The sequence below is a fragment of the Anomaloglossus baeobatrachus genome, chromosome 9 (assembly GCF_048569485.1).
Source record: "Anomaloglossus baeobatrachus isolate aAnoBae1 chromosome 9, aAnoBae1.hap1, whole genome shotgun sequence".
Lineage (NCBI taxonomy): Eukaryota > Metazoa > Chordata > Amphibia > Anura > Aromobatidae > Anomaloglossus > Anomaloglossus baeobatrachus.
In genome coordinates this window covers 175,752,958-175,777,720 of record NC_134361.1, presented here as the reverse complement: position 1 = coordinate 175,777,720, position 24,763 = coordinate 175,752,958, and the positions used below count along the sequence as shown (strand labels likewise).

The following is a 24,763-nucleotide window of genomic DNA, read 5'->3' as shown; positions in this document are numbered from 1 at the left end:
TGGAGAAGTCCCTGGGACCACGGAGTCTCTGATGGTAGTCCGGGTGACGGAGCTCAGGTTCGGAAGCCGAGATGATGTCAGGCGGAGTCCGGAACCGTTGGAGCGAGATGACGGGTCACCACAGGGATCCGAGATGGTACGGACTGTCAGGATGGCAGATAAGCAGCGTTCGGGGGTGCGGGATGCGGCAGGACCGGATGGCGAGGCAGGATCGGCTCTAGAAGAGAGATACGTAAGTATGGCAGAGAGACACAAGGAGACCTGACTCCTAGCTTGGGAAACACGAAGATCAGGCCCCGCCCACTTGGACATTAAACCCCTTTATACCCTGAACCTGTGTGCTTCATTTCCTGTCAATGGACGCTGGCCCTTTAAGAAAGGGTCAATGACCGCGCGCGCGCCCTAATGCGCATGCGCGCGGCCCGGGTGCCAGAAGCCAGAGCAAGAAGCTGAGAGGAGGAAGCAGCAGAGCCGGGCTGGGGCTGAGACGCCGACGGGCGCCGGGAGCGGGGACCTGGGCGCCTGGGAAGCGCCGGCAATGGATGCTGGAGAGCGGGGAGCGGTGGAGACCGGACTGAAGAACCGGGGAGCGAGGCAGGGGAGCCGGGGAGCGTGACAGGTGAGCCGGGGAGCAGCGCAGGGGACCCGGGGAGCGTGACAGTACCCCCCCCCACGCCCCCCTCCCCGCAACCGGGACAGGAAGGCACGGATCAGCGGAGTACCCACATTCTCCCGGGGCTCCCAGGACCTATCCTCAGGACCATACCCTGCCCAGTCCACCAGGAAGAACTGTCGACCCCGTACGGTCTTCATGGCCACGATATCCCTTACCGCATAGATGTCGTCATCGGCAATAGGAGGAGGAGCCGAACTGGCAGCAGTGGAGAAGGGACCAAGGACAACCGGCTTGAGCAGGGAGACGTGGAAGGAGTTGGGTATCCTCATCGTGGCCGGGAGCTGGAGCTTGTAGGAGACCTCATTGATCTTGCTGAGGACTTTAAACGGCCCGATGTAGCGAGGACCCAGCTTGTAGGATGGTATCTTCAATCGGACGTACTTGGAAGCAAGCCAGACTAGATCTCCAGGAGAGAAACACGGAGGGTCCAGACGTCTCTTGTCTGCATGTCTCTTCATCCGCAGGGAAGCACGCCCAAGGGACGCCTTGACAGAGTCCCAAATGGTTGCAAAGTCACGGGCTACAGCATCAGCAGCAGGGACATCCGAAGAAGGAGATACAGGCAATGGGACGGAGGGCTGAAGTCCGTAAACGACATGAAAGGGAGAGCTGGAGGAGGACTCACTGACGTGGTGGTTATGGGAGAATTCAGCCCAAGGAAGAAGCGTGGACCAGTCGTCGTGATGGGCGTTGACGTAGTGTTGTAAGAAGGAGGTCAAGATTTGATTGACCCTTTCCACTTGGCCATTAGACTGAGGATGGTAGGCAGAAGAAAAGTCCAGAGTCACTCCCAGATGTTTGCAGAGAGCCCTCCAGAAGCGGGAGGTGAACTGAGTTCCTCTGTCGGACACGATGTGTGATGGAAAGCCATGCAAGCGGAAGATGTGATGTATATAGGCGTCCGCGAGTTCCTGAGCAGAGGGCAGTCCAGCCATAGGGACGAAATGAGCCATTTTGGAGAACCGGTCCACCACGACCCATATGACTGTGTGTCCGGAGGACAATGGCAAGTCCGTAATAAAGTCCATTGCAATGTGTTGCCACGGAACTGAGGGTATAGGCAGAGGCAGAAGACGGCCATATGGCAGGTGTTTGGGCGTCTTGTTCCTGGCGCAAGAGGAGCAGGCAGAGACAAAAGCAGCGACGTCCGTGTGAAGGGATGGCCACCAGTAATGACGTACAATCGCATTCCATGTTCTCTTTTGACCAGCATGACCGGCTGTTTTCGAGGCATGGCCCCAGTGTAACACTTTTTGCCTATCAGTCTCAGAGACATAGGTCTTCCCGGGCGGTATCTGGGCCAGGGTGACAGGGGCCACCGGAATGATTTTACTAGGACAAATGATGGGTTGGGATGTCTCCTCCTCCTGCTCCATGGGCATGAAAGACCTGGACAAGGCATCAGCGCGTACATTCTTGTCCGCGGGTCGGAAATGGAGCTGGAAATCGAACCTGGCAAAGAACAAGGACCACCTGGCTTGCCGAGGGTTCAGTCGCTGAGCGGACCGCAGGTATTCCAGGTTCTTGTGGTCCGTGTAAATGATTACGGGGTACACTGCTCCTTCCAGAAGGTAGCGCCATTCCTCCAGAGCCAGTTTTACTGCCAATAGCTCTCGGTCACCGATGGTGTAGTTGCGTTCAGGCGCTGAGAAGCTCTTGGAGAAGAAACCGCAAGTCACCATCTTCCCGGAGGAGGACTTCTGCATGAGCACTGCTCCGGCTCCCGAGGAGGAGGCATCCACCTCCAAGGTGAACTGGCGGTTTAACTCCGGACGGTGGAGCACAGGAGAGGAGGCAAATGCCCGCTTCAGAGAGCCAAATGCGGCGTCAGCCGCAGGTGACCAGTCCTTTGGATTAGCCTCCTTCTTGGTCAAGGCGGAGAGAGGAGCGGTCAGAGCAGAGAAGTGAGGAATGAACTGGCGGTAGTAGTTGGCGAATCCCAGAAAGCGTTGGATTGCCTTCAGTCCAGAAGGAGGAGGCCAGTTGAGAATGGAGGAGACCTTCTTTGGATCCATCTGCAGTCCGGTATCGGAGATGATGTAACCCAGGAAGGGGAGAGAAGACTGCTCAAAGACACACTTCTCGTACTTGGCGTACAGACGATTCTCTCTCAGTCTTTGTAGAACCAGCTGCACGTTCTCTCTGTGGGTCTGGAGATCCGGAGAGAAGACAAGGATATCATCCAGATACACCACCACACAGACGTAAAGAAGGTCCCGGAAAACGTCGTTCACCAATTCTTGAAAGACTGCTGGTGCGTTACACAGACCGAAGGGCATCACGCAGTATTCATAGTGCCCATCGCGAGTATTGAGCGCGGTCTTCCATTCGTCCCCAGAGCGGATGCGGACCAGGTTGTAGGCACCCCGAAGGTCCAATTTGGTGAACACACGAGCTCCTCTAAGCCGGTCAAACAATTCGGGGATGAGCGGCAGAGGGTACTTGTTTTTCACGGTGATTTGATTCAATCCCCGGTAGTCTATACATGGGCGTAAGTCGCCTTCTTTCTTCTTCACGAAGAAGAAGCCTGCTCCAGCAGGAGAGGAGGATCTCCGAATGAATCCCCTTGCCAGGCTCTCTGTGATGTAAGTAGACATGGCCCTTGTTTCGGCTGGAGACAATGGATATATCCGTCCTCGAGGTGGTGTTGTTCCCGGGAGCAGGTCGATGGCACAATCGTACGGACGATGTGGCGGAAGTACCTCAGATTCCTTTTTATCAAAGACGTCCGCGAAGGACCAATAGGCCGAGGGCAGTCCCGGTAGGTTCTCTGGAACCGGAGGTCGTCGGATGGGTTGTATGGCCTTCAGACAGTTCTCATGGCACGAAGAGCCCCATCGGGTGATTTCACCAGTGCCCCAGCTGACTGATGGTTCGTGTGTCCGTAACCAGGGAAGTCCCAGCAGGATTTGATTGGACATGTGTGGGAGGACGTAGAGAGCGATGTTCTCGGTGTGCAGGGCACCGATACGCAGTTCGACCGGCCTGGTGATCCAGGAGATGGTGTCAGAGAGGGGTCTCCCATCCACAGAGGCAATCACGAGGGGTTTGTCAAGTGGAGTAACAGGCACCTGGTACTTGTCCACCGTGGCCTGCTGGATGAAGTTGCCTGCTGCCCCAGAATCGAGGTACGCCTCAGCCGTGAACCGCGTCTCTCCCGTTGTCACTTGCACAGTCCACGTAACCGGGTCTGAGAGAGTCCCAGCACCTAGGGTGGCCTCTCCTACCAACCCTAGGCTTTGGAGTTTCCCGGCCTCTCTGGACAGGAGCGTAGCAGGTGTGTGCTCTCTCCGCAGTAGAAGCAGAGGCCCTTGGCGAGCCGCTCTGCTCGACGTTGTTCAGACTGCCGCACACGGTCGATCTGCATGGGCTCGTGGACGGAGACACCAGATGCCGTTGACTGTAGTACGGCGGGCTTCTGCGGAGGAGAGGAATGCCGTACCGGACGTCTCTCACGGGACACCTCTTTGGATCGCTCCTGAAAGCGAATGTCCACTCGAGTCGCTAGGATAATCAGGGCATCCAGGGTGGACGGTACGTCACGACCAGCCAGCTCATCTTTAATTCGACCCGAGAGTCCTTCCCAGAAGGCGGCGGTTAGGGACTCGTTGTTCCAGCCGAGTTCCGAAGCCAAGGTGCGAAAACGGATTGCGTATTGACCCACCGTTAGAGTCCCCTGACGTAACCGGAGAAGAGATGAAGCAGACGCTGAGGCGCGTCCGGGCTCATCAAAGGTGCCACGGAATGCCTGCAGGAACTCCTGGATGTTCGTGGTCACAGGATCCTCCTTCTCCCACAAGGGGTTCATCCACGCCAGTGCCTCACCCTCTAGATGAGACATGATGAAGGCGACCTTGACTTGGTCGGAGGCAAACAAATGTGGCAGCTGCGTGAAATGGAGGGAGCATTGGTTTATGAAACCCCTGCAGGTCTTGGGATCTCCGGCGTAGCGGGGTGGTGAGGCCAAACGAAGTCTGGAAGCATCCGAAGAGGCTGCCACGGGGGCTGGAGCCGTGGATTGGCTAGTGGAAGCCCGAGACGCTGAAGATGTAATTGACGCTTGTAGCGTGTTCAGGCGGGCGTCCACCGAAGTCATGAAGTTCAGCATGCGGGTCTGGGTCTCACGCTGGTGTTGGAGTTCCTCCTGCAAGGCCGCTAGTGCTTCAGCGGGATCCATGGCCTGATCTTACTGTTAGGGCCAGGTGGAAGGGCAGACCCAGGAGGTGGATCCACTGGGCCGAACTCCTTGATGATGGTAAGGGGTCCGGTAGCTGGAGCACTACAGGTAGCAGGGCAGTCCGTGCACAAAGAGTATAATGGAGAAGTCCCTGGGACCACGGAGTCTCTGATGGTAGTCCGGGTGACGGAGCTCAGGTTCGGAAGCCGAGATGATGTCAGGCGGAGTCCGGAACCGTTGGAGCGAGATGACGGGTCACCACAGGGATCCGAGATGGTACGGACTGTCAGGATGGCAGATAAGCAGCGTTCGGGGGTGCGGGATGCGGCAGGACTGGATGGCGAGGCAGGATCGGCTCTAGAAGAGAGATACGTAAGTATGGCAGAGAGACACAAGGAGACCTGACTCCTAGCTTGGGAAACACGAAGATCAGGCCCCGCTCACTTGGACATTAAACCCCTTTATACCCTGAACCTGTGTGCTTCATTTCCTGTCAATGGACGCTGACCCTTTAAGAAAGGGTCAATGACCGCGCGCGCGCCCTAATGCGCATGCGCGCGGCCCGGGTGCCAGAAGCCAGAGCAGGAAGCTGAGAGGAGGAAGCAGCAGAGCCGGGCTGGGGCTGAGACGCCGACGGGCGCCGGGAGCGGGGACCTGGGCGCCTGGGAAGCGGCGGCAATGGATGCTGGAGAGCGGGGAGCGGTGGAGACCGGACTGAAGAACCGGGGAGCGAGGCAGGGGAGCCGGGGAGCGTGACAGGTGAGCCGGGGAGCAGCGCAGGGGACCCGGGGAGCGTGACAGTATGTAGTATAGACATTTTGTGTATCGCAGTATCTGTGGCTCCTTTGAGGTCTGCCTAGGGTCCTACCTCTTTAGGCAGCTTATTTCCATGGATTGTGTGACCCTGCAGAAGCTCTCTCTTCTTTATAAACGTCACAGACATTTGTCTCGGAGTCTCCATACCTTTCGCCTCCGTTCCCCGGTGATTGCTGCAGGGACCTGTCCTATTACCATTCTAGGACCCGTGCTGATCAGTGTAACAAGGTGGTGGCTATCCCATTGTACTACAGTATAATGATTGCCTCCCTAGTCCAATGCAATTCACTAATGAAAGGTATTTAGGAATTTAATTACATTTTGCTTCTTTTTCTCGTCCCAGAAAATCCCCTAGTATGAATACACCCTACTGTACAGCCACCCTGTCAGCTTATTTTGGTTGCTATATTCAATTTTCACTTACAGCCACACTGTACGACGCACGTTTTTGCTAAATTGAATCAGTGCAATTAGCGTACACTCACGGATTTAGCATCGCAGGTAAATTATTAATTCTACACTATACGCATCATCCCTGCAACAAGAAGGAGAAAAGCAGCATCCATGCCATCCTACATTATAAAGCTAGCAGATTTTTTGTTATGATAAAACTGCAGCCCGGGCTATGTTTGGAGACATAGCCATTTTTTTTTGTTTCTCTCATATCTTTCTCTTTACAATATGAATGATCAGTTTCATTCCAAGTGGATGTGGTTTCTATGGAAACAAGGAGAAAGAGGATCAAGGAGGGAGAACATACACATGGAAGGCGGGGGGGAGTAAATGCAGAAGGTTGGGGTGAGAGAGGAAAGGATAAGCTGTGAAACAGAGGGACCGAGAAAAAAAGGACAAATAGAAAATTTGACGGAGAGAGGAGATAAGTCTGTGCAAAGCTTTGACACCTCTGTGCTGCTCTTGTCTCTAACATTTTTTTTTTGCGTGTTCTAAATATATCTCTACGCTGCGTAGGGTGGTGGGCGCTGCTATAGATAGATGTGTACATGAGCGGAAATACAGTACAAAGAAACAATCCTACAGTCCTTCCATATCTCGCACCGGAAACGTCGCCTTTTTTGTGTCCATATATTTAACAGAAATTGGTAGAAAAAAAAGAAAAAATATGGAAATCAAGGTAAAGAGTTTAGGTCATAAACATTTTTTGTGGAAGACATCAAAGGGGTAACTACAGGGGAGCGGACGCTCCAGACAGAGTCAGCCCTGGTGCCCACACGAAACGTAACCTTTTTTTGTGTCCATATATCTAACAGAAATTGGTACAAAATAGGTGAAATATATGGAAATCAAGGAAAGCATGTGAGAGATTTTAGGTCATAACAAACATTTTTGTGGAAGACATCAAAGGAGTAACTACAGGGGAGCGGAGGTTCCAGACAAATGTAGGTGTGTGTATATAGTGTAGATGCTGTGTGTGAGGTGTAGAGGTGAGTGTATATAGTGTAGATACTGTGTGTATGAGGTGTATCCTTATTAGAGTGTAGAGGTTGTCCTGAATTCTGTGATAACGCATTGCTATCTTCATCTGAGCAACTTCTGTCGAGCATAAATCACTCCAGGGGCCACAAAGGATTCTTCTACAGGAAAGTGCATAGTGTCTTGCAGTGTATAAGGGGGAAGAACAGTGTATTACTCTACACAACTGATACATGAGCGTGTTTGCCAATTGTCTATACTCGATCGAGCATCAGGGTGCTCAGGCACCCTCGTTACGCTATCGAGTATCGTGGCAATCCCCACATGTTTCATGGCTTTTCACAGCCAATCAACATGCAGGGAATGCCTGCCACACACAGTAATGCTATAGCCATGTTGGCTACTGGCATTACTGTATTTTGGCCGGCCGCATAACGTCATCAGGTTTATATCGAGCATGGAGGTGCTATGCTCGGCACACTTCAGTTCAGGAAGAGGCAATCAAGGTTGGGAGAGCTGAGAGGTGAGCAGGCATATCGTCAAGGTTTATTGCAAAACAATCCTTCTATACTTATACTGCTACTGAAACCTAAAACCAAAAGTCATTTTCAGGGATAAATACTGTCCTTGTAGTAAAACCGCTGATACGTGTATTCACTAGGGATAGCTGTTGGAGGAGGGATAGATTGGGATCAGAGCAGGCATATATGCAGGATTTATTGCAAAACAATCCTTCAACACTAATTCTGTTGCTGTAACCTAAAACCAAAAGTCCTTTTCAAGGCTACATATTTTATTTTCCCTATTAATATTGGAAGGTTTGCAGGCATGTATAGCTTGTACCTACTTTAAAATACGCAAGGCGTGAGGTAAGGGATGGGGAAGTGGACATGCTGCTGATGGCGCATGTACAGGTCGAGGTCATGGGCTAGGTGAAACTGCCTGCTGTGTGAGCACAACAAACGCGCTCATCCACGACACCTACCTTCCTGTTCCACTTTGCAAGGACAACATGCTTGAAGTCAAAATACTGCAAAAAGGTGAGAGGTTGGATGGCAGATAATGCTTCCAGTATGTTTCCAAGCACCACCCTGTCTTCCACACGATACAATCTCACTAGCTATAAGTCTGGACCACATAATCCTTACCTTGTTCCACTTTCTTCCCACCTTGTTGAATCCTACGAGATAAGTGATCTCATACTCAGACACTCTGAGGAGCTCTTAACATTTCTATTAATAGATTCTGGCCTTTTGCCCTGCACGTTTCAAGAGAAACATGAGGAGACAGTGTGTAGTGATGCCCAAATATTTGAGCAGCTACGGTTAGAAGAAGATGACGGTGGGGAACGACAATTAGTCTCATGAGGTAGATGATGAGGAGATAAAGTTACCAACAAGTGATGTTGTTAAGTCAACAAGTCAGGAGGACCAGAGTGTGGAAGTGGAAGATGAGCTGGTGGACGATGACCTAACCTGAGAAGGTGCAATGCAGAGAGAGGACAGCAGCGCAGAGGGGGAAGGATCTGCAGAATCACAAGAGGCAGGAAACGAAAAGGCAGTGGGGTGGCCAGAGGGAGAAGACAGTATACTGTTCCCCATAGCACGCACACACAGCAAGCTTCCAGGCCAAGGGTTAGGTGCTCCCCACCTGATGCTTTTTTTTTAAAAAAAAGTGCAGACGATAAAAAAACGGTCATTTGCAACCTTGCCAAACCAAGATCAGCAGGGACCTGACCACTACCAGCCTGACCACCGCCAGCAGGCTCAAACACATGTCATCAAAGCACCGCACTAGGTCAGTCGAATGCCTGGATCCACAATCAGTGTCTGCAGGTGAAATCATTGCCTCTTAACCTGTGCTACGTGCTTGCCAGTCCCCTGCCTAGGGTGCAGGTGTGGATGCCTGCTGCTCTGCACTTGTCATTGCACATTCGCAAGCACCATCAGCAGGTACAATTCTTTGTCCCAGTGCAGAGCTCAGCTGTCCCTACTCCAGGCCTTGGAGCATAAAAGGAAATACCCAGTCACCCACCAACAGGCCCAAACATTAAAGTGAATCTGCCACAAGCAGTTCTGTCTGCATATTGCTAATCCCAGCCTAACCGTCCATGTATATTCTAGCATAGATAAAGAGATCTTTAAAAATAGTATTTCTAAATATCTTTTATCTTATGCTAATGAGCACAGGGACTAGTCACCAGGTTGTTATATCCCCTGACTAGTCTGCCCTCTTAGCCTATTATATTAACCCTTAAAAACATCCATTTTATTAAGATCTCTTAAAACATCCAAAACACAGACAATAATAAATAATAACCTAAAGTGTACATGTGCCGCCCCCACGTCAGTAGCAGCCAAGCTGCTTGGATCCGGATCCGCAGTGTGGCTCGAGGGATCCTCCAGACCCGGGGGTCACGTGGACACTCCAAATGAAAGGGGACATATTTGTATGGGGTTTGCTGTAGTCAGTCTGTGACGCCACCCACGGTGTGGTGAAGTGTGGCACCACCGCTGCTGTTGTGGGGCACCCGGGGGCGACGGGATGGCAGTTGGTTATTAAGCCCTCTGTGGGTAGGGATGGTTGCCCCGGGGCCGGTGACTCGGTGCAGGGGACGGTGATGGCAGGGGCCGGCACGCCTGATCAGACCAGGGAGTCTCAGTTTACTCACGATTAAATAAATAAGGCAAGTCCAATGGTTAACCACGGTGCGGCTGGCCGGCCGCCGCGGCCGGGTGTACTCTGGTACCTCAACCAGGTTGATGGTCTGTGTCACTTTTCTCTGCACTGTGTTGTGGTGTGGTGGACTTCCCGGTGTGGAACACGGAACACGGGAGTCCGCTCCTGGTACTTCTGTTGGGAGCCGTGCCCGCTGACGCTGACTTGTGGGATCTACCAGGCCCTGGCGGATGCCCTATCCCACTCTGTGGGTGGTTGTCTGCTTTTGGGACTTTGGTTGGGACAGGACCAGTAATCCTGCCCTCAATTGGTTAATTAGCTAGGCCGTTGGTTCTGGTCCTGGCTTCAGGGTCCAAGTACCACCTCTGTGCACGGTTTCTGGGTCGGGTCTCCGGTGTCGGTACCAGCGGGCTCCAACCCTGCCCCGGTCCACCTCGGATCTCCGGCTACTGTCTTCCTGTCTCCTGGCAGACACGGACCACCGTCTGCCACCTAGCCAATACACCGAGGCTCCAACCCCGGCGCCTCTCCTTGCTGAACTTGAGCTTCACCTCCTCACTACTCCGCTCCACTTGAACTACCACTTAGGCTACTGTTTTTCCCGCCCCGGGTTCTCTAGACCCCTAGGTGGGCGTTCTCCATCCGCCGGGTCCCACCCACTGGTGTGCCTTTCCTACCTTGGGGGGTGACTAGGATTTGGTTGGCAAGGTTTAACCCTGTGAGGGAAGGTGTTGTGCGGGGGCCTATTTTGTGTGACCACCTGGCGGTGCCAGGACGTCACATTCACCCTTGGTTTAATACAGACTGTCCGCGGGCTGTCCAACCACCAACGTTTATTTTTTGAGGAACTGTAAAAAATGGGTAAAACAGGGATAACAAGAATAATAACATTATAAAACATTTCTTCCCTTACGGGAGACACCATTTTTAAACGTTGCAAAACCGGAACAGGACGGAACGGACCATCTTCTTATAGCCCCCGCCACCCAAAACAACTTGTTCCCTGGTGCCACTGTACCGCCCCGGGGCTCGGCCGGCTGCCAAGCCGCTCGGATCCGTGCTCATCGGTGGGTGGCTCGAGCTCCTCACGGACCCGGGGGTCATGTCGCTCTGAAAGGGGGCTGGCGCTACGCGTAGGGACTTCGGTGGGGAGGTCCACGGCCGGAGCCGCGGTTGTTTGTAGGGGATTTGAGTTTGTGACGCCACCCACGAGTTGTGGTGAATGGATGGACACCACCGCTGCCGTTGACTAGGCTCCCGGGGACGGTGTTGCGCAGCTTGGTGTTGACCCCCTCCATGGGTAGGGGAATGATGGTCCTGGGGGCCCGAGGGAAGTGATGAGGCGGGGGAATGGATGGTACTGACGTGACGGTGCGGTGCGGTGCGCGGCCCGAAGGCACTGTTGTACTCACTATTACAAACATGCTGGAGTCTCTGGTAAACCAAACAAGATGGTGAACGGTGCCCACAGCCGGCTGCAGTTTTCCCCCAACAGGTTGGTGGTTTCCGCCTTTCTCCTGCACCTTACTTATGTAGAAAACATCGACTCCTATGCCTGAGCAACGGTAGTCCACTCCCCGGCTTGGTATGTGCCGGGAGAGCCCTCTTTGCCCGCAGACGCTGGCCCCTCGGGTCTCTATGCCTTGGCGGTGGCGTTACCCTAATGGTTGGGCTGTTGTCTTCAGTCGTGTCTTAGGTGGGATAGGTCCTTAAGTCCAGTCCTCAATCAGTTGATTTGACTCAGCCCGATTGTTTCTGCGCCTTGTACTGGGTCTGAGTACCCATCCTGGTGCTCCGGTTTCCAATCGGTTCCCCGGTTTGATACCGGCGGGCCACCGCCCGTCCCCGGTCCCTACGTATCCACCGGCTGTAATCCCAGCTCCTGCAGGCGGCCACCACCGTCTGCCTCCTTGCCAGAGGTGACTGGGCGCCAACCCAGACACCGGGTGTAGACTATGGCAGACCTATGCACAGGTCTGCCCTTGAACTTCACTCCACTCCACTGTCAAAGCTCAACTCTGCTCGACTACTGTTTTTCCCGCCTCCGGGCCTGTGAACTCCTCAGTGGGCGGAGCCAACCACCTGGCTCCGCCCCCCTGGTGTGAACATCAAACCCGGAGGGAGGTGACAAAGGTTTTGTAGTTTGGCTGCTTTCACCTTACTAAGGAAGGGGGGGCGTGTGTGTATGGAACTACCTGTGACAACCTGGCTAGTCCAGGGCGTCACACCGCCACTAAAACAGGTGCGCACCCCTTTGCCCAAGTCCAGGAACGGGTCCGGGTGACACCCACACGGGCCGGGTAAAACGTTCCTTACTCGGCAGTCCTTGTTACGGGTTTCACGGGGACCCCTGGTCTGGAGGGTAGTCACCAGTTGCAATGATGACTGGGCCTCGGCCTACTTTATCGCAGGCCCTTCCTCCAATCTGCCTCTCCGAAGACCGGGTCGGTGCTAACAGTAAGGTGGTTTTAGGGTCTATTTACAAAACCCAAAGTTTCTTGGGTTGGCCTGTCAGTTCTCAGCCTTGGTCCATGTTTGAAACTGAAGAACTGTAGAACTGTCCCAACGGGGACACATAACTAAGGTAGCCGGGATTCCTGCAACCTATTCATCCTCTGCTGCTGGAGATGGTGAAGGGGGGTAGAGGCACAGTCTTCCAATGTATATTGCAGTTCCTCTTAATATTTGGCAGCCTTTGCACTTAGTGCATAGGCTTTATGAGTCTAGGAACCCCACTACCTAACAATTTTAACAGAATGTGAATGAGGCCATCCTTTATGTCTAATACAGGGTGTATCGGAGTCCCTCTTCCTTCTAATTTTTGTCAGTTCTTGCATTGACCGCATAAGCTGCGTGAGTTTCAGAATACCACCTTCATTAGTTAAACAGGATACATCTGACCATGTCACACACACCACATGATCAGATAAGGTAGTAAACTGTTAAAATTACAGTCATATGAAAAAGTTTGGGCACCCCTATTAATGTTAACCTTTTTTCTTTATAACAATTTTGTTTTTTGCAACAGCTATTTCATTTTCATATATCTAATAACTGATGGACTGAGTAATATTTCTGAATTGAAATGAGGTTTATTGTACTAACAGAAAATGTGCAATCCGCATTTAAACTACATTTGACAGGTGCATAAGTATGGGCACCTCAACATAAAAGTGACATTAATATTTTGTAGATCCTCCTTTTGCAAAAATCACAGCCTCTAGTCGCTTCCTGTAGCTTTTAATGAGTTCCTGGATCCTGGATGAAGGTATATTTGACCATTCCTGTTTACAAAACAATTCCAGTTCAGTTAAGTTTGATGGTCGCCGAGCATGGACAGCACGCTTCAAATCATCCCACAGATTTTCAATGATATTCAGGTCTGGGGACTGGGATGGCCATTCCAGAACATTGTAATTGTTCCTCTGCATGAATGCCTGAGTGGATTTGGAGCGGTGTTTTGGATCATTGTCTTGCTGAAATATCCATCCCCTGCGTAACTTCAACTTCGTCACTGATTCTTGCACATTATTGTCAAGAATCTGCTGATACTGAGTTGAATCCATGCGACCATCAACTTTAACAAGATTCCTGGTGCCAGCATTGGCCACACAGCCCCAAAGCATGATGGAACCTCCACCAAATTTGACTGTGGGTAGCAAGTGCTTTTCTTGGAATGCCGTGTTTTTTTGCCTCCATGCATAACGCCTTTTTGTATGACCAAACGACTCAATCTTTGTTTCATCAGTCGACAGGATCTTCTTCCAAAATGTAACTGGCTTGTCCAAATGTGCTTTTGCATAACTCAGGCAACTCTGTTTGTGGCGTGCTTGCAGAAACGGCTGCTTTCGCATCACTCTCCCATACAGCTTCTCCTTGTGCGAAGTGCGCTGTATTGTTGACCGATGCACAGTGACACCATCTGCAGCAAGATGAAGCTGCAGGTCTTTGGAGGTGGTATGTGGATTGTCCTTGACTGTTCTCACCATTCTTCTTCTCTACCTTTCTGATATTTTTCTTGGCCTGCCACTTCTGGGCTTAACAAGAATTGTACCTGTGTTCTTCCATTTCCTTACTATGTTCCTCACAGTGGAAACTGACAGTTTAAATCTCTGAGACAACTTTTTGTATCCTTCCCCTGAACAACTATGTTGAATAATCTTTGTTTTCAGATCATTTGAGAGTTGTTTTGAGGAGCCCATGATGCCACTCTTCATAGGAGATTCACATAGGAGAACTACTTGCAAGTGGCCACCTTAAATACCTTTTCTCATGATTGGATACACCTGCCTATGAAGTTGAAAGCTCAATGATGTTACAAAACCAATTTAGAGCTTCAGTAAGTCAGTAAAAAGTAGTTAGGAGTGTTCAAAACAAGAAATTGATAAGGGTGCCCATACTTATGCACCTGTCAAATTTAGTTTAAATGCAGATTGCACATTTTCTGTTAGTACAATAAACCTCATTTCAGTCTAGAAATATTACTCAGTCCATATTAGATATATGAAACTGAAATAGCTGTTGCAAAAACCCAAATTTTTATAAAGAAAAAAGGTTAACATTAATAGGGATGTCCAAACTTTTTCATATGACTGTACATTTACCGGTGACTATGGCGGGTGTAGTTTTACTCCCCCCTCTACTATGTCATCTACAACAGGTATAGGCGACAGAGAAACATGCTGAGAGATGGCCTGGCTATTAAGTGGTGGGGGAGGTGTTTTCTTTTCCTATTTTTAATTTTAGCTTATATACAAGTCATTATACAGGAAACAATGTTTCTACCATTTTTTTTTACTGTAAAATCCATTTTAACTTTGTTTCTTTATGTTTTATTTTCAGTCCGTAAAAGTGGAGTGTTTTCTGCACCAAATCTGCAAGTCACCAATAGGCAATGTGTACATGACTCTTCAGGATTCTCCTTAACTTTGCTGGCATCAGGATTTCCTTCAGGTCTTGTGACAAATCTACACTCAAAAATGAATCTAAAAATGCAATGTATATGTCGCGGGCGGACGGGGGACGCCGCTGCGCTCGCTAACGCTCGGGTCCGGCGCTGCTGCGGCTGCTGCTCGGTGGCTCGAGCGGTGGGCCGGATCCGGGGACTCGAGCGGCGCTCCTCGCCCGTGAGTGAAAAGGGTGGTTGGTTTGTTTGGGGATTTAGTCCGTGACGCCACCCATGGGTTGGGGTGAAGATGGGCACCACCGCTGCTGGTGACGGGGATCCCGGGAGCGATGGTAGGGAGCAGCTGGGATGTTGTTTTCCCCCTCCGTGGGTAGGGGTCGGTGGTCCCGGGGCCCGGTGGTGTGACGGAGAGGCAGGGTAGGTGAGGTGCAGGGTTGCAGGGACAGCGCGCAGCGGTGCCGGATGGCACGGGTGTACTCACTCAGCAAGAGATGCACAAAGTCCTCGGTAAACCAAACGGCTGGATGGACGGTTCCCGCAGCCAACTGCAGTGTGTCTCCCCGGACAGGTGATGGCGGCTGTCTTTCCCTGCACCTTTGTGTACTGTTTTGACTACGATGGGTCCCCAACAGTAGTCCGCTCCCCGGTGTATGGATGCCGCAGGAGCTTGTTTGCCCGCAGGCGCTGGCCCTTGGGTCTCTAGCCTTAGGCGGTAGCTGTATACCCTCACGGTGCGTACGGTTGCCTTCTAACAGGTCTTTGGTTGTTAGGAAACCCCTGGGGTTCCTGTCACACTTGGATTTGACTGTTGACGGCGACTCCAAGCCTAGTCGGGGTCCAATGGCCCTGCCTGTGTGTGCTGGCTTCACTTCGCTCCCTGGTCGGTACCGGCGGGCCACCGCCCGACCCCAGTCCTACGGTTCCGCGTCGATCCACCACTCCTGCAGACGGCCACCACCGTCTGCCAACCTTGTTGTCAGTGCCTGGGCCACAAACCCAGACACTCTCCACTGTACTCCTCTCACTTCAACCTCCTCCACTCAACTCTAAAACTACTCTTACTGCTCTTTCCCGCCTCCAGGCCTGTGAACTCCTCGGTGGGTGGGGCCAACTGCTTGGCTCCGCCCCACCTGGTGTGGACATCAGACCCTGGAGGGAGGCAACAAGGATTTTGTGTTTGGCTAATGTTGCTGTCTAATGGGGGTGGGGGTGTGTGTGTGTTACCTGTGACGACCTGGCTAGTCCAGGGCGACACATTCCCCCTTGGTGAAATGCAGACCGTCCGCGGGCTGCCCGTCCATCACCGGTTTTATTTTTCAAAACTGTAAAAACATAAATTAACATGTGAACATATAAACATAGGCATTTTTGTCAGGTCACTTGAACGTTACACATAAAAATATTTTTAATAATGACGGATGGACGGATATCTTCCGCTCTCCCACCCAAGCAACCTAGCCCTGATGCTGCCCCTAAGAAGTGGGCAGCACCCCTTGACCCCAGTCCAGGTTCAGGCTGCCCGAGCGAGAACGGGTACGGTGATTCGCACCCGACTGTCACTTCAGGGGACCCCACGTCCAGGGGGACCCCTGACCCCCGGAGGATGGCCACCGGTCCTGGTGGTGGCCAGGCCCCAGCCTGCTCTGCTGCGTGCCCTTCCTCCAATCTGCCTCTCCGGAGGCGGCAATGGTTTCCATCCCACAATATTATTTACAAACCCACCAGTTCGCGGGTGGCCTGCCAGTTCTCGGCCATGTCCATGAGCAGTTTGTCATGTGGGTATGGGGGTGAACTTAACAAGGACAACTCCAGTCCCAACGGGGACGGTTCTCTTCTCGGATGGTAATCAGGTGATTTTTCAGTTTGATTCATTGTCATTCACTCACATATTTAACGGTGCTGGGGGTCCCAACGGGGGACAACGGTATGCAACGGTGGACCGCTGCCTTCACTTCAGGTCGACCTCCTCGTAGACTTCCTCCACCTCGACATCTGGCTGGCAAGATGGGGGAGGGGACTGGGACTCTGCCTGGAAACTGCGGCCTTCCCTCACCTTTACATCAAGGGCAAACCAGCCCCTCTCTCCGCAGTGTCGGGTATAGGACACGAGGTCGCCTGGCAGCAGGTCTCGGCCCGGGTGGCCCGTTGGCAAATGGGCATGCACGTCACAGCGGGCAACGAACACCTCGGCCTCCAGGCCCGGCTCATAAATAAAGCCATACCCCTGGTGGGGATCAAATCTTCGGACCTGTCCTTCATACACCGGGCCCCGTACCCAGAATGTAGCATGGTGGAGGTTATCCTTCTTGCGAATGGTGCGGGCCACCACTTCGGCTCGGTGTCGCTCTCTTTCCGCAATTTCCCGGCCCAGCGGGGTCGGCTCCCTGTCCCAGTAAGGGGCGTCTGCTTGCCCCCGCGCACGGGCCGGGCCCCGCGGGACTTCCTTCACGCTGCCCACAACTGCCGCCCTTTTTTGGAAGGTCCCGCGGTGACGTGGCCTGGGGTGCTGCCTCGCAGCGGAGACCCGGCGCAGCCTCAGCCGAGGTTTGGGGTTTGGGAACAGGGATCCTCACCGGCTGGACCTCCGCCTCCTTCTGGACCGGACGGACTACCGGAGCCGGGACGGTCTTGGATGTGGCCACTTCCGGTGCAACGGCTCCTCTTCGCGGACGGGCACCTCCCGCTGGATCTTCCACGGTAGCGGTGCGGGTCATCTGCGGACATCACTTTCAGGCTGGTCCTCCAGGGCGGACGGACGGAACTCCGCTACCGGTGGTGGGGGTAGCAGGCCTAGTGGCGGGGTAGCAGCAACCGAAGCGGGTAGCAGTGGGAGGCAGCAGGGTGAGGGGGAGTAGACCGGGCCCCTCAGCCGCAGCGACCGGTCCCTCGGGGACACAGGGGCGTGGGTCACCTACCCGCTCCTCCAACTCCGTCGGGCGCAGACATCTTTTTCCCATCCCCCCTCGGTTCTCTTCAGCACTTCCGCTTGTTGGGGGCGGGGCTTCGCGTTCGCGCCTTCCCTGCTCGGGGAAGACGCTCAAGCGGGAGATTTTCGCACCAAAGATGGCGGCGCTTCAAAATTTTCGGCCGGACGCCGCCGGCGGGGACCACAAGGCGCACTTACACTGGTAAGTAGATGGGTTCAATCCTGTTCGTGATGCCAAGTTGTCGCGGGCGGAGGGGGGACGCCGCTGTGCTCGCTAACGCTCGGGTCCAGCGCTGCTGCGGCTGCTGCTCAGTGGCTCGAGCGGTGGGCTGGATCCGGGGACTCGAGCGGCGCTCCTCACCCATGAGTGAAAAGGGTGGTTGGTTTGTTTGGGGATTTAGTCCGTGACGTCACCCACGGGTTGTGGTGAAGATGGGCACCACCGCTGCTGGTGACGGGGATCCCGGGAGCGATGGTAGGGAGCAGCTGGGATGTTGTTTTCCCCCTCCGTGGGTAGGGGTCGGCAGGCCGCAGGCGCTGGCCCTTGGGTCTCTAGCCTTAGGCGGTAGCTGTATGCCCTCACGGTGCGGACGGTTGCCTTCTAACGGGTCTTTGGTTGTTAGGAAACCCCTGGGGTTCCTGTCACACTTGGATTTGACTGTTTTCTTTATTTCACAGAAGCAAGACACAGGATGTATTATTGGTGTCTCAGCCAATCATTTAGGCCTTAATCAGAACAGATTACGGTAATATATTGAATGAATTTGCAAAGAAGATATGAGCTTGCACATACAGGCTATGGGCCAGCTCAGGCACCCATGTGCTGTGTGAGTATTCAGGAAGGATAGCTTTCAGCTAACACATATACCGTGTTTCCCCAAAAATACGACCTAGCAGGAGTTTTCAGCAAGGCTTAAATATAAACCCTACCCCAAAAATAAGACCTAGTCGTGGTTCAATAATGAAGTGTCCGTGCAGCTAAAAAAGTTAAAGAATAATGCTGGAAACTTCATTATAGAAAGCAGACAACCCCCCCAAAGGAAAGAAGAGCGAAGACCCCACAATCATACTCACTAGACACCGACCGGAAGCAGTGGAACGCAACAAGGACCTGCGGCGGAACACACACCCTCTCTTATCAGATTGTGCACACACATGAGATCGCACACACAATCACACATGAGATCACACACACAGTCACCACATCCAGTGATATTGATTGCTTCTGGGAGGCATAAGGACCTGGGATGCTGTGCAGTGGAGAGCCAGGACCTGCAGGTGAAACGCATGGAGGACCCAGCTGTGGAATGCATCATAGAGACAAGGAAGCAAAGAGTCCCTTACTGGCTGGAAGCAAGTGGTATCACTGGATGTGGCGAGTGTGTGTGCGCGCGCAATTGTATGTGCGATCTCATGAGCTTGTGTATGAGCGTGTGTCCTATCTGATCTGTGAGTGTCAGCTGGAAGGAGGCAAGGACGGCGTGGAGCATATCTGCTGGGAGTGCCCACTGGAGATCGCAGGAGGACCTGGGAGCAACTGATAAGTATGACGATCTTGGAAAGGGGGATCTGCATTTTTTGTGGGGGTAAACTTTCCCCCAACCATGTTTCCCCGAGAATAAACCCTTCTGCAAAAAAAAGATCTAGCACTTTTTTGGGGGCAAAAAAATATATAAGACAGTATCTTATTTTCGGGGAAACACATTACTACAGGTTCTTGCCTCATCAGCCACTTCATTCAGCTGTCTAATCATCTGACCAACAAATTCCTGCCTGTTATTCAATAATCTGCAACTATTTTCTAACTCAGTCCTTTGAATCCTGGTGCTGTTGCACTTTCAAATCTGCTACAGACACTTGTGACTGGACTCATCTCAGCTAACACTGATGCGGTTCACATCAATGTCTTTGCAAGACCAGCCATTTGATTACTATTTGTTTTTACTAAACCTGTGTATAATTTAATTGGCAAACAAGTAATCAGTTTGCTACTTGTTGATTGCATTTGTGTCCGCCATTAACTACATGTCTGCTGCAAGATCCTGATTGCATACATATTTGCCATTAACCATTTGTCCGCTGCAAGTCCCAGATTGTCTATACCTCTGTGTGTATCTGCACACTCAGCATCATCCAGTGTTTCTTTCTTCGCTTGTCTGTCTGACCTACTCAACAACCTTATTTCCTGGTCTTCAATGATCCCTGTGCTGTCCATCAAGTCTTCCTCACCCTGGACCATCTCTTCCACTCCATGCTGCTCATCCTGACCCATAGTTTAGAGAACCAACCTCACCAGTTAAGCCTAATACAGTCTTTATTGACATAACATTGTATTTTATCACTTTAGTGGAATATAATTGTATGCATTGTGTTCTGTCCCCTCAGGCCTTTTAGTCTCAGAGAATCTGAAACACTTGATATCACGTTCATGGCACTTTCATGCCAGTAACTCCAGATCCTGCACACTGGTCTCTCCTCCATGCCCGGAACAATCACAGAGGCAATCTCCTCTCCTGGTGACATAGCCTAAGGTGACATACCATACTATTGGGCATGTTCTTCACCTACACATCAAAGGCTTTCTCAAGTTGCATGGCACCCACCTACTATTCATGCCTATCGTGAAAGCCCCATGATTCTTCCCTACATACATATCCCTTTCATCAGTGTCACATGCCAACTCAGCTTCAATCAGCTCAATGCACTTTTGCGCCACTCAGGCTCTGCAAAATACAACTATAATTCCACTCCTATATCCACAGAAAAAAATACTCAAAATCTGTGTACAATAATCATCGCCGTCATTTGAACGAGAAAACGCTTAGTGTCATGTTTTTAAACACATGTTTTTTAACTGGTTAATTCCCACGATGAATATTTGGTTCATTTTTGCCTTGGGGGGAAATGGGGGTGCATCTTATAATCCGGATATGGCATACTTGGGCGGCGGTGGTGGAGTAGGGTCACAGGAGGCAGAGTCTGCGATAGTGAGGGCTCGGAGGAGGGGGTGTCACTGCACTGGAGTGCTCAGGAGGGTCACAGGACATAGGGTCTGCGACACTGCAGGCTCGGGGGTATTGCGGCGGCGGAGGACACCACTGATCTGCCGGCGTGCTACAGGTTGCAGGCCCCATTGAACTGCTGGCTGTTGACGTGATGGACTTCATGAAAAAAATTTTTGAAGTCCATTTCTTCAACAGCTGGTAGTTCAATGGCGCCCGCTACCGCAATACCCCTGAGCCCACAGTATCGCCAACCCTTCGTCCACTGACCCTCCTTGGCCACGACACCCCCTCCTATGAGCCCACAGCTTCGCTGACCCCTTGTCCACTGTCCCTTCTTTGCGGCTCCACCACTGCCACTCCCCCCAGGTGTGCCATTAACAGGTATACTAGGATTATAAAACGGACCCTCATTTTAAAATTAAAAACTATTTTTTTCCTATTTTCCTCCTCTAATTTTGGGGTGCGTCTTATAATCCAGTGCGTCTTATAAAATGAAAAATACGGTATATGTTTTATTTGCTGATTCTTCTTTTAGACTTCAATGAATTTAAGCAAATCCAAAAGGCATAAAAACATACGTGTTTTTACTACATTTCCTCAATGAAAAAACTCTAAATAAGCATGTAAACAGTACATAAATTTAGCAATAAAGTTTTACCAAAGCCAAATACCAGGAAGTATCAAAAACAAAGCAGCTTTATATATACTGTATCATGACATACCAAGAGAAGACAAAAACCGCAGCTGAAAACAAGCAATAAAAATGTACCTAAAGAATAAAGTACTCAAAAATGTAATGAAAAAAACAAAGTAACCTAATTTAGCTATTATGTTAAAAAAATCAGCAATTTAAAAAAAGCACTAAAAATTCTTTATGGGTGGAAACTTGGCCTTCAAAAATGGGATGTATCAATTATTTGCTGTGTTTTTGGGCATAAATCATGAAAAAGGTCATTTTTTGTGTGCTTTTTTGTAAAACATTTTGCAGCAGAAACGGGTCAGTAACCACACAATATTGTTACACTCCTTATTAAAATGAAAAAAAAAAAAAACTATCCAAAAAAAACATAAAATTATACAGTATATGCTTTTACACTCTAAAGATCAATGATTTTAGAAGTGGATTTTACATGTGGATTTTCCTGATCTCTACAGAACAAGAAGTGTCAGCCTGTTATAAGACTTAGTGAAAACTGCAAGATTTCATTACTGTTTTTTAATATAGATAGTGACATGAAATTCTTAAAAGGGAATCTGTCACCAGTATTTTGTGGCACAATCAGAGAGCTGCATAATTTAGGCAAAGACCTGTAATTACAGTGAGGTATGATTTATTGGGCATATTGCTGTAGTTTATATAAAACCAGTGTTTTATCAGCAGGAAATTATCACTAGAGTACTGCTGCCAGGTAGTCCTTCATATTCATGTGCTCTGTATAACCCCACCCCCTAACACTGATTAGCAGCTTTCTTCCTATAAACAGTGTACACAGGAAGCTGCCAATCTGTGGTGTGGGCGAAGTTATACAGAGCTCAGCATTGAGAGAACTGGTAGATCTGCAGCAGATACATTGCTGGAATTGGGCTCTATGCACATATATCATGCTGCTCTTAGATGGGGCACCATAAAACCTGGTGACAAATACCGTATATGTTTATCGTAAAAAATCAAACAGTTGTTTTACACAATAGGTCTTCGCTGATGACACAGTCTCTTTAAATCTCTGGTCATATGTAGAGCCGCACATGTCATTCGTAGTGCCGCCATATTCAGCAGACATATGACACCCATGATATCTAGTGGGCCTACAATTTATTTTAACACTTTCTTTTTTCCTAAAATCAAAGTCTGTTGGAGTGGAGTCAAATATTTTAAAAAGCAAATGTGTTTTAGGGGTACTTCTCACATAGCGAGATCGCTGCTGAGTCACGGTTTTTGTGATGCACCAGTGACCTCATTAGCGATGGTAGCAGATTAATGTGCACCATTTTTGACTTTACAATTAACAGGTATATAAAGGTGTTAACCACATGCACTGCTGGCAATCCCTTTAAGTTTCTAGTACAATACTAATGTTATCTGTAAATAGGGCTTAAGGAGACCTTTCAGAATCAGTTTTATTGCTCTACATTATCCTGTTATCTTGTTGTAAGCTCCATACAATTCCATGTGATGTAGTAACCAGTTAAGCATATGTAAATACAAACTGCATATGCTCTGCTCCTCCGTCCCACCTCTCAGTGCTAGCATCAATGAAAGTAAACCTGTACTGAATTTGCACTGCTGCCCCCATCCAAACTCCCTCCCGCTTCTCAGTGGTGATAATGAATGCACTAGGAGGTGGGCGGGGGGGGGTAGGGAATATGCAAATTGTATTTACATACACTTGACCAGTGTGCACAACACACTGAGTTCTAGAAGCTTACAACAAGATAACAGGATAAGGTGGAGCAATAAAACTTACTGATCCTGAAAGATTTCCTTAAGCCCTATTTAAAGATAACATTAGTATTGTGCTATAAAATCACCTGTTACATTCTCTTTAATTTGTCATTTTTTAAAACTGAGAAAAGTTTTACATTATCATAAAAATAAGGGGTATCTCATATTCTGTAAATTTATACATCCGAAGACAAGCATATAACTAATAATAAACTCCTGCTTATGTAAGGGTACAGTGTTAGGGTCTTTGAGTAAATCATGTGGCTGTTGGATGTGATGTCACTATGTATGGCGTGACTCGCCTTTTGAAGAGTAAAACAAAGTAATTTATTTCAATAAGTATATCCCATTAAATTAAAGCTTACCTCAATCCATAGAGAACAGTGCCATCTGGATGCAGTCGGATCATTCGGTTCTTGACTGTTACACCATGCAGAAAGGACTTTTTATCATTCAAAAAGTACGTATCTGGAAGCCAGAGCTGGTCAGCCACTCGGTTATCCAATGTGAGGTTGAGAGGGAGGGCAGTATATGCCAAGCGCTTATCACGCCAACTCTGCTGGAAATACATAGTGATAGTATAGTCCTGTAGGGGAGAAATTATACATTTATGTAGAAAACCAGTAGGAGCATTTCCTAAAATAAAAATATTAACAGAGTTGAATTCACTTACAAGGAACCTGCCAGCCAATTCACGGTGTCCAAACCCTAGCCATAGGCCTGACCTCCATAGGACTGACAACTTGGGGATCTCTATCAGTCTCATGCTGACAGACGGTTGACACAGAGGGTTTTGGGACTCCCAGTCTAGTTTGGTTGGGGACATTGAGTTTGCACCTCCAACAATATTACATTTACCATATATTTTAATACACCTTGGAAGGTCACCCTAGCTTTAGCTTCTGTCATCTAGTCATCCTGTGAGTTACACTTTTCTCACTGTTTTTCTGGGAGTGGGTGTAATTCTCACAATTAAAATGTTCACAGTACTTGAAGGTAAGTTAATTGCCACAGAAAAGTTTGTGGTTTGCTCTCAACGAGTGCAAATAGCGAGAAAATCTCTGGCTACATCTCTACATGCTGTTCATCTTTATAGGTACACTAGCTGTAGTACCTGGGGCGTTGCCCGGGATAGTAACTGTCTCTCTGTCTCTCTCCCAGTCTCTGTCTGTCTGTCTCTGTCTGACTCTGTCTGTTTGTCTCTGTCTGTCTGTCTCTGTTTGTCTATGTCTGTTTGTCTCTGTCTGTCTCTGTCAGTTTGTCTCTGTGTCTGTCTGTCTCTGTGTGTGTCTCTCTATGTGTCTGTCTCTGTGTGTCTGTCTCTGTGTGTCTGTCTCTGTGTGTCTGTCTCTGTATGTCTGTCTCTGTATGTCTGTCTCTGTATGTCTGTCTCTGTGAGTTTATCTCTGTCTGTGTTTATCCATGTGTATCTCTGTCTCTATCCATGTGTGTCTCTGTCTCTATCCATGTCTGTCTGTCTGTGTCTATCTCTCTGTCTGTCCGTCTATCTCGTTGTCTGTTTCTCTCTATCTCTATCTTTCTCTCTCTCTGTCGGTCTCTCTGTCTGTTTCTCTCTCTGTCTGTCTGTCTCTCTCTATGTCTGTCTCTCTCTATGTCTATGTCTGTCTCTCTCTATCTCTGTGTCTGTTTGTCAGTCTCTTTCCCTGCCTGTCTCATTCCAGGTCTGTCTCTTTCCCCATCTGT

General features: G+C 50.1%; 1 protein-coding gene across 1 annotated transcript in view; it reads right to left on the bottom strand.

Annotated features, from left to right (window-relative positions):
* The window catches only part of LOC142251359 (gamma-aminobutyric acid receptor subunit beta-4-like), a 327,605-nt gene that overhangs the window by 114,368 nt on the left and 188,474 nt on the right, over positions 1-24,763 (bottom strand). The window contains exon 4 of the mRNA XM_075324070.1: positions 23,425-23,645. Coding sequence (XP_075180185.1) covers positions 23,425-23,645 — 221 coding nt within the window. The remainder of the gene's footprint in view (positions 1-23,424; positions 23,646-24,763) is intronic.